Source organism: Phyllobates terribilis, unplaced genomic scaffold (genome assembly GCF_046119375.1).
Source record: "Phyllobates terribilis strain yellow unplaced genomic scaffold, ASM4611937v1 Scaffold_4__5_contigs__length_816908805, whole genome shotgun sequence".
Classification (NCBI taxonomy): Eukaryota; Metazoa; Chordata; class Amphibia; order Anura; family Dendrobatidae; genus Phyllobates; species Phyllobates terribilis.
Window position 1 is genome coordinate 272,911,000 of NW_027362764.1, and position 15,042 is coordinate 272,926,041.

General features: G+C 45.3%; 1 protein-coding gene across 1 annotated transcript in view; it reads left to right on the top strand.

Annotated features, from left to right (window-relative positions):
- DPY19L1 (dpy-19 like C-mannosyltransferase 1) overlaps positions 1-15,042 on the top strand; it is a 220,856-nt gene that overhangs the window by 94,761 nt on the left and 111,053 nt on the right. Inside the window, exons 11-12 of the mRNA XM_073678263.1 lie at positions 224-310; positions 3,152-3,208. Of these exons, the coding sequence (XP_073534364.1) occupies positions 224-310; positions 3,152-3,208 (144 nt within the window). The remainder of the gene's footprint in view (positions 1-223; positions 311-3,151; positions 3,209-15,042) is intronic.

Here is a 15,042-nt window from a genome sequence, read left to right on the forward strand (position 1 = left end):
CACACACTGACTCAGTCTACATTATTATAGTCAATGGCCCTGTTGACGCATCCATTTTACTGAGGGGGGTGAGACGTAAGGACCAAATGTTGTTTAACAGATCCTTATGCAAGCATGGGAATAGCTCTTTCTATACAAGTCTATTGTGGATGCAGAAACGGCAATTTATGATAATTTAGTTGCACATTTAACTTTTTTCATGTTAATTTTATTGATTCTTTAGGTTTCGCTGGGAATATGCTTCATATTGATGTTTGGAAATTCCATGCTATTAACATCTTATTATGCATCTTCACTCGTAGTTATTTGTGTAAGTATATTTTGTTTTCATTTAATAAAGTGTTGTGATGTTTAAGGCTTGTTAACCAAAGATGCTGCTGCCAAGTATTGCCAGTAGGATCAACTATACAGACATGCAAGAGAGGAAGTCAGTAATAGATCATATTGACCGGGGTTGCTTTGGGTCTGGGGACCTCTTCAATGAGGACCTTTCACTAGATTTGGTCATTTAAACTATATATTCATACTAGAACTGTGTTTCTTTTTTTCTATTCCTCCAGTAATAAAGATACACATTTTCCATTCAACAGAACTTCTTTGTGGGCGTTTGCGTTCTGACGCTGGCCAATCAAAACACCCATAGAGAAGTTGACCAGTACAGCCTGGTTCAGCGTGTTCTCCTTAGAGGAGATTCGTCTCTTGTGACCACACTGAGAATTCAGCACTCGCCACATCCTTTCCTTCTATTTAGCCAGAGCACATTAGGAAAGCAACATAGTGCATTGCCTGTAACACCACTTGGTCCGGCACTCAGTTCTCCAGTTCTTTTTCTTTCCTGGCCAGCACCATAGAGGATAAAAAGTAATCACCCACAGAAGAGTTCTGTTATTCACCCACTTAGTTGAAGGGAAAATGTATACCTTTATTACCTGGGGAATCACTAGTGTAAGGTCCTCTTATAAGTATATTGATAGATCTTTCAGAATAAATATTCTGAAAAGATCTATTCAGTCTATATATTGTAATGAATGGAAACAATGAAAATAAAATGATAAATACATTACTCTTACAATATGAGTTACTGATATAGACAGTAGATGTCTTAACTCAACAATTACAGATTTTTTTAAAGCTGATTTGTCAGGTCCCCTATGATACTTTGAGGGCAATAAAGGGGGGAACTTGAGATCCATTTACCCTGCAAGATCAACGAGAACAAGATTTCCTAGGAACACTTGTTTCCCTATAATCATGCAGTTTTAACAATCTGCCGATCACACCGCCAATGTGCAAAATGCTTGTTTGTTGTGTGAATTGATCTTTTGTTTTCCGTAAAGATCATCGTTCTTGGCAGCGCATGACCTGCTGCTGAGATCAGTTTTAACCTAGGCACAGAGCACTTACTGATCATTCAATCAATGTGCATCTGAGGCTATACAACAACAGTAGCTGATCTGTTGTTGGTTAGTTCTGTCAGTCACCTGTAAACGGATCTTCAGAGCTGCAGGATAAATACCTCAGATTAGGGTGCATAAGACAGTGTTTCACAACTTCCATCCTCAAGTACTCTCAATAGTTCATGTTTTCAGGATTTAGTATTGCACATGTGATGTAATTTTTGTCAAAGGCTCAGAAATTGCCAGAGATATTTCTTAAAGGTGTTATCTGGGACTTTTTTTCTACTATGGTGCTAAGCACTTATCAGCAGGTAGTTTCTAACTATCTACCTGTTCTGCTGTATGCGAATTTCTCCAGGCTCTGAGCGCTCACACAACTGCTCCTGGTGGCAATTTTCAAACTTCGCGTGACGTTATGTTGACAGAGCAGTTTTTTCTCTTCCTCTGTGCTTTGTCATTGTAGTGTTACTGCTGACATCATGTTGATTGACATCTCGCTCCTCGCTGCCTAACTTAGTTCAGGCATGCTGAGTTAGTATGATTTACATTGCATAAGCAGTGCGGTGAGAGAATTTTGATAGTGACTCAAATACCCAGTGTAGGCTTTTGAAAAAAAAGTCACTTGATGAGTTCTTTGCACTGCTGGTGCTCCAGCTCATGCAATGTTAGCACACTTGCATTGAGTTAGGCAGCGGGGAGCTGGCTGTCAATAGCATGATGCCGGCAGTAATGCCCCATCAACAGATCAAAGCGGAAAAGGAGCTTCTCTGTTGATGTGATGTCACAGGAAGTAAGGGCATCGCCTCCAGGAGCAGTTTTGTGACCGCTCTGAGCTGGGTGAGATTGGTGCATGGCAGATCAGGTAGATAGTTAGCAACTACTTGCCAATAAATGCTAGGAACATAACCACTTAAAGAGAACCTGTCCCGTCCTAGTTGCTATGTACACTGCCCCCATTGCTTTGTTAGTGATGCAATGTGCATCACTAACCAGCTTTTTTCATTGAAATCGGTGGTAGTATAATGATTTTATAACCTTATATATACTTTGTCCTACCTGCTCGTATTCAGTCATAGGGGTGTGATTCTCACATTCAGTCATAGGGGTGTGATTCTCTCATCCAGTCACTGCTGGTGCTGCCCATGTATTTGAATACTGCTCCCGGCAAGGTTGTGTCTAGATCGGAGGTGATTTTTTGTGCTCCTCACTTTAGCCTCCAATCTAGACACTTCACTACTGAGGAAACTAGATCGGAGTTGCTGGAGTGAGGGCCTCAAAAAATCCCCTCTGATCTAGACACAACCTTGCCGGGAGCAGTATTCAAATACATGAGCGGTGCCATCAGTGACTGAATGCGGTGCTGCCCATGACTGAATAGTAGAATCACACTCCTCTGACTGAATACAGCAGGTAATACAAAGTATACATAAGGTTATAAAATCATTATACTACCACCGATTTTAATGAAAAAAGCTCGTTAGTAATGCACATTGCATTACTAGCAAAGCAATGGGGGCAGTGTAGATGGTAGATACGACATGACAGGAACACGTTATACTGTATGGATGAGCAATATAATACCAAAAAAAATTAACTAGGACGTGACAGGTTCCCTTTAAATCATGACCTGTTTGGGATATTTGAGGACAGGAGTGGAGAAATACTTGCATAAAAAAATTTGACAGATCAGACAGGGAAGTCATTTTTTCTATGTGATTTATTAGTGTGTTTACTCTTACATTTTGTTTTCACAGGTTATTACACTGAGCAGAAACTTCCTGCAACTTGAAATGATGGCAATAATAAGTTGGGTATGTCTTTTTTATTTTTTGTTCTCATTCATTATATATGTGGAGTCGGCAAGGGGGAAAAAAAAAGGGGCAGAAATGAAACATTCCCTGGTCATTAAAGGGTTAATTATGGAATTCTGTTTTTTCATTTAGTTCCACTACCACAGGTGTATTACAAGTGCCAAGCGTGCAAGTCTAAGGCTATGTGCCCACGATGCAGAAATGCTGCATATTTTTTCCGCTTCTCCCTGGCAGGAAAAACGCATGCGGATTGTACATGCGTTTTTCCCGCCAGGTAGAAGCGTTTGTCAAGCGTTCTTCACATGCATTTCTGCATGCGGTTTATCAAGTGCTTTTCCAAGCGATTTTAGCATCACTTGGAAAAGTGCTTGACAACTTGGTCACACTATATAAATCCATGCAACCGGCACAGTGCCAAATGATAGGTGGAGTGAGGTAAAGCAGTTCCCACTGGACTCAGGAGCAGTGGAAACATTGTGTATGACGTTCCCATACACATTTCTCTATTTGGCTGTCTGATGTGAAAAGTCTGACTTTGCCACCAGGAGAATGTTACCTGCCTGACTGCAGGGTGCCAACTGTAACGATTGGTGGAGGAGGCATAATGCTATCGGGTGGTTTTTGAGTGGTTGGACCCATTAGTTCCGGTGAAGTGAAATCATAATGCTTCACCCCCCATATGATTGTAAAGATATTTTGGAAAATCTTATGGTTCCTACAAAGTTGGTAGTTTGGGAAAGGCCCTCTTCTGTTTCATTGTGCCTGTGCTATAGTGCACAAAACAAGGCCAATAAAGACCTGGTTGGGTGAGTTTGATGTGGAAGAACATGACTTGCCCACCCAGAGCACTGACCTCAACCCCATCGAACATTTTTGTTATTAACTAGAACAGAGATTACAATGGCAAAATGCATTGCTACACAAATATACATTTGTATTTTAGGCCAGGCCCTCTCATCCAACATCAGTGTCTGTCCTCACAAATACTCTTCTTCATGAATGGGTATAAATTCACACAGATATTCTTAAGATCTTGTAGAAAACCTTCCCAGAAGATTGGAAGCTGTTTTAGCTGCAAAGTGGGGATTAATTCCATATTGATATCTGTGGATTTATGTAATAAAGGCTCCTGTAGGTGTGATGTATATGTGTCCCGGTACTCTTTTCCATATGTTGTACTTTTGCATTTCGAGGACTATAAAGGTGCCAGGTTGATACTTTTTTTTATCTAATGTACTTAATATACAGTGGTTTGAGAAAGTATTCACCACCCTTGGCTTTTTATCTATTTTGTTACATTACAACCTGTGTTTAAATATTTTTGTAGTCCGATTTGTAGCACTAAATAGTCTTAAGTTGGTGAAGTGAGAAAAATATAGGCATAAATTACATTTATGGGATCAAAAATTGGCATGTGCATATGTATTTACCTATTTTCCCTTCCCCATGACTGCACACCTGAGAGAGGATCCACCCACCAAGGACAGGAAACCTTCCTCTCCCCCACTTCTGTTGGTTTCCTTCCTTGATGGGAATCCTTGTGGAAGAATACGGTGGAGATATTGACTTACCCAGGGAAGAACGGGCAGTGGGCCCGTGGTGCCGGCCTTCAGGTACTGGTGGCGCCGTTCACAGGTTCCCCGGGAAACTGCTGCTCGTGTGGGCGGTGAAGAGGTCCTGGGCTTCTGCACACTGCCGCACCGGCCTCCCCCTGCCGCACACATGACCGGAAGTGATGAACTCAGCGGTCGCGCGCCTCTGATGTCACAGTGCAGGGCACCCTGGGTAGGGCGTGCCTCAGTGACTTCGGAGGGCGGTACCAGAAAAAAGATGGCGCCCTGTGCAACGCCAGTCGACATGTGGAAACGCTGGCGGCAGCTGCTGAGGCCGGGAGAGGGGGGGGGAAACAACCCGGAAGGATGCCACAGGGACCCCGCCCACCTCCCAATATAAAGGGTGCTTAGGGGTCAGAGCACTGCTCAACGAGGTCTGATCATCATGTCAGACAGAGAGCAGCAGCTGTCGCCATGGGAACAGTCGCCACGGCAACAGTCGCCACCACCACCATCATCACCACCCCCATCTGCTCGCCGGTCAAGAGGGTCCAGCTGTAAGAGTGGCAGCCATCCCAGTCAGAGGAGCAGAGTTTCTCAGGATGCTGCGGTCTCCCGGAAGGATGCGTTGCGTATCCTGAAACAGACTTCAAAATCCGGTATCCTCAGTGGCAGCAGGGGGAGTGATCTTCGTGAATGTCACTATATTTTTTTTTGCTTATGGGCCTCCTATTGTGTGTTTAAATAGCCAGGAGGAACCCAGGAAACTTACCGCCAAGAAGCGGAACAAGGAATGTGTGATATTGAAATGCCCACTAGTGGTAGACTGGCAGAAGGAGCTCTACTCTGACTGCCTTCAGAGAACCATTAGTGAGGGTACACCTGATTTTGCAGCTAGCGTCAGGTCTGTCATCAGATCAGAGGTAGAGGGCTCCCTTAGAACGCTATTGAGGAAAAGAAGAAAAATTATATCCAAATCTTCTTCTGATCTTGACTCCTCTGCATTGTCAGATGGAAAGTGTCATAGTGATGCCTCACCCTCATCCTCTTCAGACAGTGATAGAGGGGGCAGACCATCCTTCCCTATAGAAGATACCGATAGATTGGTAAAAGCTGTCAGAGCCACTATGGGGTAAAGGAAGATAAATCAGCTAAATCCCTAGAGGATATAATGTTTGGAGGGTTGGAAGAGAAGAAAAAACGCACCTTCCCGGTAAACGCCAAGGTCTAAGCACTCATTAATAGAGAATGGAGGAAGCCAGGGAAAGCAGGGTCCTTGCCTTCATCCTCAAAAAGAAAGTATTCCTTCGAGCTAAAGGACTCGGAAATTTGGGATAAGGTGCCAAAAACTGGTGGTGCTGTATCTAGGTCATCAAAGAGATCAGCACTCCCCTTTGAGGACTCGGGTACTTGGGGACCCCTTAGACAAGAAGGCGGATACCTTCTTAAGACATACTTGGGAATCATCAGCGGAAGGTCTAAAACCAGCTATTGCAGGAACTTGTACTGCTCGTTCCCTTATGGTGTGGTTACAGCAGCTGGAGGATCAGCTGAAAGATAAGAAGACCTCAAGGGAAAAAATTCTGTCCAACCTGCCCCTATTACATGGTGCCTTAGCCTTCCTAGCAGATACCTCTGCCAATTCTGTAAAACTGGCAGCTAAGTCGGCCGGTATATAAAACACAGCAAGACTAGTCCTGTGGCTCAAAGGATGCCTTGGGGACTTACAATCAAAAAATAGATTGTGTTCTATACCTTGTGATAGACAATTCCTCTTCGGGAAGAAGTTGGACGATGTCCTTGAAAAGGCGAGTGACCAGAAAGGAAGGTTCCCTGTTTTTTCGGCGGACGCTAGGAAGACCTAGTTTCGGAGGGGGAAATCTAATAGAGGTCGCCCCCCGGGAGAAAAAAGAAAGTGGGATTTCAGAAACAAGACAGAGTCCGGCTAGAAGTTCGAAGGTCCCTCCTCCACCTCCAAGAAACCTCCCCAATGACGCCAGGCCACAAGTAGGAGAAAGGCTGTCTCATTTTGTTCGGGCCTGGGAGAACATCTCCAGTACCTGAGTCCTGAATATAGTGCGAGATGGACTGAAGATTCAATTCCTTCAGCAGCCACGACACTCTTCTGTGATGACTCCTGTCAGGAAGTCCCCAGAGGAACAACAGGCCCTGGAAACTGAGATCTTGAGCCTATTAGAGAAACAAGTCCTACTCGAAATCCCGAACGGTCAAAAAGGAAGGGGATTTTTTTCTCCTCTATTTTTGATTAAAAAAAAGGACGGTTCATACAGGACCATTATAAATCTGAAGGACCTCAACCGCCTTGTAAGCAACCATACGTTCAAGATGGAGTCTGTGAATACAGCAATAAAACTTCTTTATCACAATTTTTTTATGGCGGTGATCGATCTAAAAGATGCGTATTATCACTTCCCAATTCACCCAGATCACCAAAAATATGTAAGGGTTGCTCTTTGCACTCAAGGAAGGTGCAAGCGTTTCCAATTCCGAGCCCTCCCCTTCGGACTGTCAATAGCTCCAAGGGTGTTCACTAAGCTCATAGCCAAGATGACATCATTCCTATGCATTCAAAACATAGTCATGATACCCTATCTAGACGATTTCCTTATAGTGGGGAATTCAGAAAAACACTGTACTACACAAGTACAAGAAGTCACAGTAGTCTTGCAAAACCTAGGCTGGATGGTGAACACCCAAAAATCAGGACTAGAACCTGCAAGGATTCAGACTTTCCTGGGGTTTATTCTAAATTCAAAGTGTCAGACTTGTGTTCTACCCAAAAGCAAGATAGACAAGGTTATAAATTTGGTCTCAGCGGCTATAAAAAAAGAAAAAAAGAAAAAGATATGTCCTTGAGGATAACTATGTCCCTGCTAGGAACCTTAACTGCATGCATTCCAGCAGTCAGGTGGGCCCAATGTCACACAAGACACCTCCAGTGGGAGATCCTGTCAGCACAGAAATTGTTGAAAGGATGTTTGGAAGGGAAGGTACATCTCTCCTTAAAAGTCAGTAACTCCCTCTTGTGGTGGACAGACAGGTCAAATTTAACACTCGGGGTCCAATGGGGAACACCAATAGAGAACGTCATCTCAACCGATGCCGGCAGCTCAGGTTGGGGGGCACATCTGAGGGACCACATAATTTAAGGGTCTTGGTCAGTCCCAGAAAGAGATGGCTCATCAAATTTAAAGGAACTATGGGCAGTAAGGAATGCCCTGGAGGCCTTCCTCCCTCTGCTACGGGGTCGTCATGTTCGGATCATGTCGGACAACCGAGCTACCGTTGCATATATAAACCACTAAGGAGGAACAAGATCCCACTCCCTTCTAGAAGCGGTGTGCAGACTCTTTCAGATAGTAGAACTAAGTGTCTTAACTCTCACGGCACTACACATACGGGGTATTGAGAACACAAGGGCAGATTTTCTAAGCTGCAACAAGTTGAGGCTAGGGGAATGGGCCCTGAACCCTGGGGTGTTCCCGCAGATAATACAGCTAAGGGGGCTGCCAGAGATCTATTTATTCGCCGACAGAAACAAAAGAAAGTTAGAGAGTTTCTGCTCTCTAGACCCAAGGGGAGACCCGTTGGTAATAGATGTTCTCCAGATCCCCTGGAACTTCAAGTTGGCCTACGTCTTCCCTCCGATAGTTATGGTTTCTCTTGTAGTGAGAAAGATCAGGGAGAATCAGGTGAGAGTGATTCTCATTGCACCCTTTTGGCCAAAGAGACCATGGTTCTCCCTCCATGTCACTATCAGACCCATGGATTCTACCGGATATCCCGGACCTTCTTGCTCAGGGACAAATATTTCACTCTCAGGTAAACGGTTTCCACTTTCAGAGTGGAATTTGAGAGGGCAATATTGATTGGCAAAGGTCTCTCACCAGGCTTAGTTTCTACGTTGTTAAAAAGTAGAAAGCCCATAGCTACTAAAATCGATGGTAGAACATGGAGAAAAATTTTACATTTTCTAGGAAAACCTTTAAGCAAAAACCTCCAGTCAACGCCATCTTGAAGTTCCTGCAGAAGGGGTTTGAATTAGGACTAGCTACCAGCACGATGAAGGTCCAGGTATCAGCCTTGGGGGCATTATATAACTGCAACCTCACAGCTAATAAATGGATTGCAAGGTTCATCAAATCCTGTGGTAGATCCAGGCCAGTCACAATATCCAAGGTTCCCCCATGGGACCTGAACCTGGTACTTGAGGCTTTAACTAAGGAGCCTTTTGAACTAGTTCAAAAGTTGTCAGCAAAATACCTTACTCTCAAGACAATTAATTGGTAGCTTTAATGTCGGCACGTAGAGTAAATGATTTACAGGCCCTGTCCATTAATCCTCCATATACACAAATATTTGCGGATAGGATAGTGTTAAAACCTGATCCAGCATACCTCCCTAAGGTAGCGCTTAAATTTCATAGGAGTCAGGAAATTGTTCTGCCCTCCTTTTGTGACAACCCAAAGACCCAAGGGGAACAAATATTTCATGCCCTTGATGTTAGAAGAGCTGCTTGGCAATACATTCATGTAACTAGCCATTGGAGACGAGGCCAATCCCTGTTCATAGCTTTCCTGGGGAATAAGAAGGGTTACCGAGTAACAAAAGGGACTACAGCCAGATGGATTAGGGAGGCCATTTGCTTAGCCTATTCTGCCATTGACACCCCAATCCCTGATGGCATCAATGCTCACTCAACCAGAGCCATGGCTACCTCCTGGGCAGAGAAGGCAGAGATATCGATAGATCAAATTTGTAAGGCCACTACCTGGTCGTCACCATCTACCTTCATTAAACACTATTGGTTGGATCTATCCTACTTGACTGACTTAACCTTTGGTATAAGGATGCTGCAAGCTTTGGTCCCTCCCTAAGGTGTTTCAATTTCCCCAAAAGTCTCTCAGGTGTGCTGTCATGGGTGACGGGAAAACACCAAGGTTACTTACCGGTAGCCGGTTTTTCCAGAACCCATGACAGCACCCTTATATTCCCTCCCCCTTTCTCACCATATGGGTGTGCACTATAGTTGGGTGTTGTGTGATGTGGTGTTGGATTTTATGTTTAACTCTTTTTATGGAGGTCCTCTCAATGCTCTGTAACCAACTGAAGCTGGGGATAGGTACCGCCCTTTTATTTCAGAAGGTTTCCTGTCCTTGGCGGGCGGATCCTCTGTCAGGTGTGCTGTCATGGGATCTGGAGAAACCAGCTACCTGTAAGTAATCTTGGTGTTTTGCTATGAAGCCCCTAAAAATTTCAGGTTCAAGCAATTACCTCCATAAGTCACGTGCTGAGTAAAAGAATGTCCACCTGTGTGCAATCTAAGTGTCACATGGTCTGTCAGTATATACACACCTTTTCTGAAAGGCCACAGAGGCTGCAATATCATTTAAGCAAGAGGCACCACTAACCAAACAACATGATGAAGACCAAGGAGATCTCCAAACAAGTCAGGGACAAAGTTGTTGAAAAGTACAAGTCAGGGTTGGGTTGTAAAAAAAAATATCTCAATCTCTGATGAATCCCCGGAGCACCATCAAATCCATTATCATCAAATGGATAGAACATGGTACCCGAACAATCCTGCCAAGGGAGGACCGCCCACCAAAACTCTCTGCCCGGGCAAAGGGGGCATTAATCAGAGAGGCAGCACAGAGACCAAAGGTAACCCTGAAGGAGCTGCAGAGTTCCCAAGCAGAGACTGGAGTATTTGTCCATACGACAACAATAAGCCGTACTCTCCATAGAGGTGGCCTTTATGGAAGAGTGGGCAGAAAAATACCTTTGCTTAAATGCAAACATTGTAAGGTTCGGTTTGAGTTTGCCAAAAGACATGTAGGAGACTCCTTAAATGTATGGAGGAAGGTGCTGTGGTCAGATGAGACCAAAATTGGCCACTTTTTGGCCACAAAGGTAAATGCTATGTCTGGCGCCAAACCAACACGGCCCATCACCCCGAAAACACCATCTCCACAGTGAAACATGGTGGTGACCGCATCATGCTGTGGGGGAAGTTTTTTCGCAGCAGGGCCAGGGAAAATGGTCCAAGTTCAGTAGAAGATGGATGGTGCGAAATACATGGATATTCTTGAGCAAAACCAGTTTGTCTGTCAGTGATTTGAGACTGGGACGCAGGTTCACCTTCCAACAAGACAATGACCTAAGGCATACTGTTAAAGTAACACTTGAGTGGTTTAAGGGCAAACGTGTAAATGTTTTGGAGTGGCCTAGTCAAAGCCCAGACCATAATCCAATTGAGAATCTGTAGTCAGACTTGATTACTGTTCACCAGAGGAAACAATGTAACTTGAAGGATCTGAAGCAGTTTGTCATTTTGGAATGAATGGCAAGGTGTGGAAAGCTCATAGAGACTTATCCAAAGCGACATGCAGCTGGAATTGTCACAAAAGGAGGTCCTACAAAGTACTACCTTTAGAGGGATCAATAGTTATGCACACTGAAGTTTTCAGCTATTTTGTCCTGTTTGCTGCACAATAAAAAAAAAACCAAATGTTCACAGTTGTAGGCATGTTCTTTACATGAACTGATGCAAACCTTCAAAAAAAAAAAAGTGAAATTCCAGGTTGTGAGGTAGCAAAACATAAACAATTCCAAGGGGGGTGAATACTTTAGCAAGCCACTGTACATATAGTAGGTGATGTGGGTAGGAGTTCTAAAAGTGCTGGTGTCTCAAGATTTTGACTCCTGAAGAAGAAATTGTGCAATGACTATACATGGAGTTGAAATCCAAAATCATATTTATTTGTACAAATAATTTCGTCCCAGAACCAGCACCGGCTAAAAAAAGAAAATGCCAAATCCCCAAACAAGGGGTTGTTTGGGTTGAGTCACATACATGCAGTCGTATGACCTCCCACTCACAGCGGAATACATCACACACAGTCAAGATTTGGTTGTCACGGGTGTGTCGCCACGAAGATCGTCGCGATTACACAGCCTGACTTCTCGCATGAGTTTTTGGTACTTGGTGTTTTTCGGCAGGGAGGGAGTTAATTCTCTGTCTCTGTGCTAGACGAGGCCCAGCCTCGCCCAGCTGCAGTTAATTCTGCAGTATTGGGACTCCTTCAAATACCTGCCGTTCTGATAGGGTAGTTGTCGGTGAAAGCTTTTCATGCAGACTACCAGAGTGATACGTGGTATTGTGGAGTTAGGAGCGAAGTGTACTCGGTGTGGTTTTTTCCCTTCCACGCTTTATTCTTTATCCCCTTACCCGTTGGTGTTCCCTCCGTTGTAGTGGTGTAAGTTTTTTGTATGCGAGGTGGTTTTTGGTTTGCCCCTTGTACTGTCTCGTTCGTCTTGTACTGTATTTGGCATATACGGTCCTGTCCCCAATTGTTGTGATCGGGGTCCTTCTCAGGACTAGATTACTGAGGTTCAGGGATTCTCAGGAGGTAGGTTTACGCTGGCGGCCTGGACCTCTGTACCATCAACAGTACCTCCAGGTAGAGGGATTAGGCAGGGCCTCAGTGTAGGGTCAGCATAGGCTCCTGAGCGCCGAGACAGCGTGACATTTTCACCGACCCACTAAAAGATTCTCTCCAGCCACCATGGATCCAGTAGCCAATATAGCTCGGCAGTTGCAGAGTTTGTCCTTGGAGCTGGCGGACGTTAAGTCCAAGGTTTTGTATCCCCTGGAGCAAGCCGGATCAGAACCCAAAGTAGCTTTCCCTGACAGGTTCACCGGGGGGGCGAGACAAGTTTTTTGTTTTCCGGGAGGCATGTAAGTTGTAGCTGCGGCCTCGGTCATCGGGGAGTGAAGAACAAAGGGTGGGAATAGTCATCTCGCTCCTTCAAGGGGACCCCCAATCTTGGGCGTTCTCTCTTCCCCCGGGCTCTCCGGCTCTCCGGACAGTGGATGGGTTTTTCTTTGCTCTGGGTCTTGTATATGATGACCCGGATCGGATCTCCCTTGCTGAATCTAAGTTACGTAGGATCCAGCAGGGAGATCGTCCAGCGGAGGAATTCTGTTCAGAGTTCCGTAGGTGGGCCACTGACACCCAGTGGAATGACCCGGCTCTTCGGAGCCAGTTTTGTCAAGGTTTATCTGACAAATTAAAGGATATGTTGGCACAGTATGACTCTCCCGCGTCGCTGGAAGCCGCTATGGCCCTTGCTATTCGCATTGACAGACGGCTTCGGGAGAGGTGCGGGATAACTCCACCCCCTGTGATGACTCCACCTACTACAAGGGTCCCTTTTATGGAGGTTCCCCTGGTCAGTCCAGAGGAGCCTATGCAGTTAGGAGGGACATCCTTTCGGGGGAGGGGACCGGCGGTGCGCCACAAGACAGGAAGGTGTTTCTTCTGCGGGAGAAAGGGACATTTTATTGGGGGGTGTCCTTCCCGTCCTTTGCAGAGCAAAGAGTCATCGGAAAACTATTGATCCCAGGTTGTGTGGTGGACGGCAATCTGGGAGTAGGTATTTCGTCCCTAGGTTCGTCTCAGTTTCTTGTACCGGCGGAGGTGGTGGTGGGTACGAGAACTGAGAGGTTATCTGTTCTTCTGGATAGTGGGGCCGGGGCTAATCTGGTGGACGCTCGGTTTGCTCGGGTTCAAGGTATGCGATTGAGTGTGTTGGCTAAACCCATCCCCATATTCTCGATCGACGCCAGGCCTCTCGGTCAGGGAAGTTTTTCGCAAGCGGTGCATAACATAAATCTTCAGGTGGGGGCGATACATAAAGAACTGTTGTCTTGTTACGTGTTGGAGGGTCTTCCCACTCCTATTGTGTTGGGCCTTCCTTGGTTAACTAAGCATAACCCGGTTATTAATTGGCAATCTAGAGAGATAAGCCAATGGAGTGAATTCTGTAAAAAAAACTGCATGAATACGGTCATCGGTACGGTCGCTCCTAGGGTCTTACCCCCATTTCTGGCTGACTTTGAGGATGTGTTCTCGGAAAGAGGGTGTCAGGAACTACCTCCTCATCGCGTGTATGACTGTTCGGTAAAACTGCTTCCTGGGGTCAAGTTACCTAAATCTAGGTTGTATAATTTGTCTGGTCCGGAGAGGCAGGCCATGAAGGATTATATTTCAGAGAGTCTGGCTAAGGGGCATATTAGACCTTCATCTTCCCCGGTGGCCGCGGGGTTCTTCTTTGTGAAGAAGAAAGATGGAGGCCTACGCCCTTGCCTGGATTTCCGTGAACTTAATCGGATTACGGTCCGAGATCCGTATCCGCTCCCACTTATCCCCGATCTCTTCAATCAGATCGTGGGCACCAAATGGTTCTCTAAATTGGATCTCAGGGGGGCGTACAATCTGATTAGGATGAAGGAGGGGGATGAGTGGAAGACGGCTTTTAACACTCCGGAGGGACATTATGAGAACCTTGTCATGCCATTTGGTCTGACTAATGCCCCGGCGGTGTTCCAACACTTTGTTAATGACATTTTTCGCTGCCTGGTGGGTCAGTTTGTTGTTATTTATCTGGATGACATCTTAATTTACTCGCCTGATCTTGTGTCTCATCAGGAGCATGTTAGGCAGGTGTTACAGATCTTGCGGGATAATAAACTGTACGCCAAGTGGGAAAAGTGTGTGTTCGCCGTTCAGGAACTCCAGTTTCTAGGCTTCCTGGTGTCAGCGTCTGGTTTTCGTATGGACCCTGGGAAAGTGCGGGCAGTTCTTGAGTGGGATCTGCCAGAGAATCTTAAGGCACTACAACGTTTTCTGGGGTTTGCTAATTATTACCGGAAATTCATTCGTAATTTCTCGTCCATGGTTAAACCTCTCACAGACATGACAAAAAAAAGGGACGGATTTTTCTAGGTGGTCTGACAAGGCTTGTCAAGCTTTCTCCTCCTTGAAAAAATGTTTTGCCTCGGCACCCATACTCATTCAACCTGATGCGTCACAGCCATTCATTGTAGAGGTAGACGCTTCTGAGGTAGGGGTAGGGGCAGTATTATCACAAGGTTCGTCTCCTGGTAAATGGCGTCCGTGCGCTTTTTTCTCTAAAAAATTGTCGTCCGCTGAGAGGAATTACGATGTCGGCAATAGGGAACTCTTGGCCATTAAGTTAGCTTTTGAGGAGTGGCGCCATTTTTTGGAGGGGGCTATCCATCCGGTCACCGTCATCACCGATCACAAGAACCTGCTATATCTGGAGTCCTTAAAGCGTCTGAATCCCAGACAAGCTAGGTGGTCATTGTTTTTTACCAGGTTTAATTTTGTCGTCACATATCGTCCTGGATCAAAAAATGTAAAGGCGGATGCCTTATCTCGTAGTTTCCCTGGG